The following is a 3,864-nucleotide window of genomic DNA, read 5'->3' as shown; positions in this document are numbered from 1 at the left end:
ACTTTAAGGCATTTTAGCTCTAACTGGGTCATACCGTTTGCACTGTGATATTTGGTTTAAAACTGAGACAYATTTAATAGACCTGTGTTGGGAAAGTAAAGTCACTGATCAAATATTTGCTGAGAGGATTCGAATTATTGCTGCAAAAGAGCAAGTTCAATCAAGTCCCATCATAATTAATAACTCCTCAAGCCTCTGTTTTTTTCATTCGAGGTGACAGTTTGAGTCAACTTAAACAATATGTGAAAGACTAGGTTTGTTATTCCCAAGAATAAAATAAAATGAGTTTCCAGGTCTGACCTGTGATGAACCTGAGCTGCGTTTTGCTGTCTGTCAGACTCTGTAGGACCCAGCGGAAAACTGCTCCAACCGGAGGGAGACGGCGCAGGAGAGAGGGGAGAGAGTTGAGTGGAGAGAAGACGTTCCCAGACCAGTCAGTGGCTTCATGGAGTTCTGTACATCCGATCCGCCGCCATGGATTGCAATCCGCGATCACTCTTTTTCATTTTACACCTTTTAGTGTCCTGCGTTCTTCCCGCTTTCACCATCATCTACCCCCCTAATGAAGGTAAGTCAGCTCTCAGCGGACATTAATSTGTGTGTTTATGAGTGTGTGTGTGGTGCGCTCCGGCACTGATCGCAGCATGCCATGCGCTCGCRTCGGATCACTGTTTAAATGAACTCTAATAACAAGACGACCCAAAGCGCGTGAAGGTGACAGCGGGACCTCACAGACAAACGAGTCCGATCGACATGGACTCAACTTCAAAACAGATCTCAACAAAGCAGACACGGAAGTCTGCTCTCGGACAGCCGTGGTGGTTCTTAGTTATTTAAATGGAGCTAAATTTACAGAGAAATGTCAACACAGCTCCCAAAGCGCCTCTTGTGGGTCATTAAAGAGATAAAGACAATCCCAGGTCGCTGCTTTTTAAGGTTAAAGCCTCATGTCGGCTGTGCCCAAGATCCATTTGGGGTAGACGCCCCAGATACTGAGGGACTGTCAGCCTAACTCGATTTAAAGGCAGTAAACAGAAGATGAGCACAGTCGCAGTGTGCGTAAAAACGCATATGGCCTCTTTTTTGTGGTTTTGACCCGAAGGTAGAAATAAATAAATAAATAAATAAATAAATAAACTTGTAAACTACTGTGGGAAAGTTGGAAACAAGAAATGTTAGGAGTCTGGATATTGGCTGCCTATTTAAAATTATATTTTAATTAGATCTCAGAGTCAACCCTTTGTTCTTCGTGCGCAAGTCCTGCTGGGGAAAGCCTGGCATGCCCCAGCGCGCAGACCTGGTTTAGTCTTTGCAGAGACACTTCTGAAACTCAGAAAATGGATGAAAAAATAATATAAATGTGGGGGAAAAATCATTTATATTGTGGTGTTTTAATCACCTCGATAAGGATTGAAAAATAAACTTTTTCTAAAAACCTTTAACAGCGTGTAGTGGTGCATGTGTTTTATAGCGGGGTAAGAAGAGGAAAGGAAGATGCTCCATGTCAGTAACCCTTACCAGTCCGTAAAAGACTGGAGAAAGAGAGAATGCAAAAAACACCTGAGTGAGGGATTGAGTTCATTGTAAATCACGTCATACAGACCGGCAAAGTCGCTTCTAAAACACTGAGATGTTCTATCCGACACACACACACACACACACACACACACACACACACACACAGAGAGAGAGAGAGAGAGAGAGAGAGATTAGTGCGGAGGAGTTTAGATGAAAACTTAACTATAAAATCACAGAGTGAATGTAGATGGGATTTTATTTTTTAATTAGATATAATCTGCTAAATCAAAATAACACACGCGCACAAATGACATACTTTTATCTTTTCACAAGTTTTTTCAGTTTAAAAAAGTTCACAGACATTGCAAAATAACGGATCACTTCTGAATCCTGATTTTCAAAGTTAACATGAAAAGCTATTCATCTCTGAAGTTACTCTTATTTTATCTTGGAGTTTAATCAGATACTGAAACTGTCTGTTCTGTTTCCAACACACAATACGCGTCCATTTTCTGTTCAATTAAAAGTTATCTTTGTTCAGACATCTCAGAGCGTTGCGTTTTGCGCCCAGTCTTGTGAAGTGAAGCAGCGGGGCTCAGCGGGGCAGGAGACTGTTTGGATTCATTTATGGTGCCTGACAGGACGGCGTGAGTCGGGGAGAAATGCGCTCCGTGACAAAACGGAACCAAAACCAAAGGAGACTCGGAGCTGCAGCTGCAAACCAGGATCTCAGACTTTGGGAGAAACTTGCCTAATTAGTTTAGTGAATTACTGGAATACCAAGGCGCGCGAGAAGGAAAACAAATCTGAATGCTCAGCCATCATCTCTGCAAGAAAGATATTTAAGCGCGTTCTCACACACATGGACAATAAAGTTACTTAAAAACAAACGAGAATATTTTAATTATCAAGTAAGATAATAAAAACAAGAATAAAGCAAGTTTGTTTCTTTACCACATGAATCTACCAGAGAGTGTCAGTGTGGAGCTGCTCAGTCTCTTTAGGTTATTCTATAGAAAGTCCAGATTTCACAGAGAGCAACGAATCACTTTGGATTTGATGGGCAGAACTTTTTTTWWWWWWTTTTTATTTTTTTATTTATTTAGTCTTGAACCAAAACAATGTTGAAATAAGCTACACCCAGTTTTTTTTTTCGGCAGATTTGGCTGCTGTCCAACATCCAAACAATGAAACGTGTTCAGGTCAAACTGTAATAAAGTGTATTTGTGCGTGTTATTACTATTTGTTTTAATGACCAGAGAAGACTGCTCTGTTGATGTGATTGTCAGTCAAGTGTTAATACAAACATCTATTGTTTAGAAATAGTTTTTACGCACATGTCGTTGATGGATTTTGTCTGCAGATCTCAGTACTTTGAAAAGCAGCGAGATGATTGGAAACTTGAACAATTCAAGCCGTTTTTATTGATTTATTTTCCAGCTCGCAGGCTCTGTAGGTATTTATTTATTTATTTATTTATTTATTTATTTATTTATTTATTTATTTATTTACTTTGCGTAATAAATACCCTAATTACAAACATCTGAAAAGAAAGATTTTTTTTTTTCACGGAAAACAAACCTCTGCTTTTTACTGGATCATAAAAAAACTTGTGTTTTGTTTTTCCTTCCCATTAACAGCCCCTGGAAAGGAAAAAAAGGGATTTATCCTTTTTTTATTTAGTGTCTCAACCTCAGATTTATTTTCTACTCGGCCTTCATAGGTCGCCATGGTCTCTTCAAAACTTTTTTTTTAATTTTATTTTTTTAAGTTTAGTTACATTAAAGGCAGCGATTGATTTTTCCTTTGTTTTTAGTTTGAACCGACATTAGATATCGCAGTTGCCCCCATGACTCAAAGGAAACCGTTTAAAGTTGTGAACCGGCGCAGCCTGACCTAACTCAGGCCCGCCGCGGGACGCCAGGAGGCCGCGGGTATTTTTAGCCGCCCGGTCCGGTGGAGCCCTGTGCTGCAGGCCCCGCTGGGGCTCACGAGCCTCGGTGAGCCGCGAGACCTCTCAGAGCTGCTACAACATAAAATAATCCCGGTTCCTTTACAAGTGCAGACCTGTATTTATGGGTGTGCTGACCAGACACTGAGCTGAGGATGAAGACTGGCATCTTTATTTTAACAGCATGTGTTGATAGCTGTGGGATTATATGCTCCTGTGTGTTTGTGTGCTGAGAAATATGATTATACAAGGTGTGGAGGAATATGTCTTTATGGCAGTTGTTCTGGGTGTACAGTGTGTAAGGCATAAGAGTAGGAGATGAAAAGGAAAGAAAGAAAGAAAGAAAGAAAGAAAGAAAGAAAGAAAGAAAGAAAGAAAGAAAGAAAGAAAGAAAG

The 3,864-nt window shown here is 40.3% G+C and overlaps 1 protein-coding gene across 1 annotated transcript in view; it reads left to right on the top strand.

The window, feature by feature from the left end:
- Nucleotides 1–402: 402 nt before the first annotated feature.
- Nucleotides 403–3,864, top strand: part of epha3 (eph receptor A3) — a gene marked incomplete in the record, with an annotated part of 93,976 nt that continues 90,514 nt past the window's right edge. The window contains 1 exon segment of the mRNA XM_014011503.1: nt 403–568. Coding sequence (XP_013866957.1) covers nt 475–568 — 94 coding nt within the window.

Source organism: Austrofundulus limnaeus, unplaced genomic scaffold (genome assembly GCF_001266775.1).
Source record: "Austrofundulus limnaeus strain Quisiro unplaced genomic scaffold, Austrofundulus_limnaeus-1.0 Scaffold81, whole genome shotgun sequence".
Lineage (NCBI taxonomy): Eukaryota > Metazoa > Chordata > Actinopteri > Cyprinodontiformes > Rivulidae > Austrofundulus > Austrofundulus limnaeus.
This window is presented reverse-complemented; position numbering and strand designations above follow the sequence as displayed.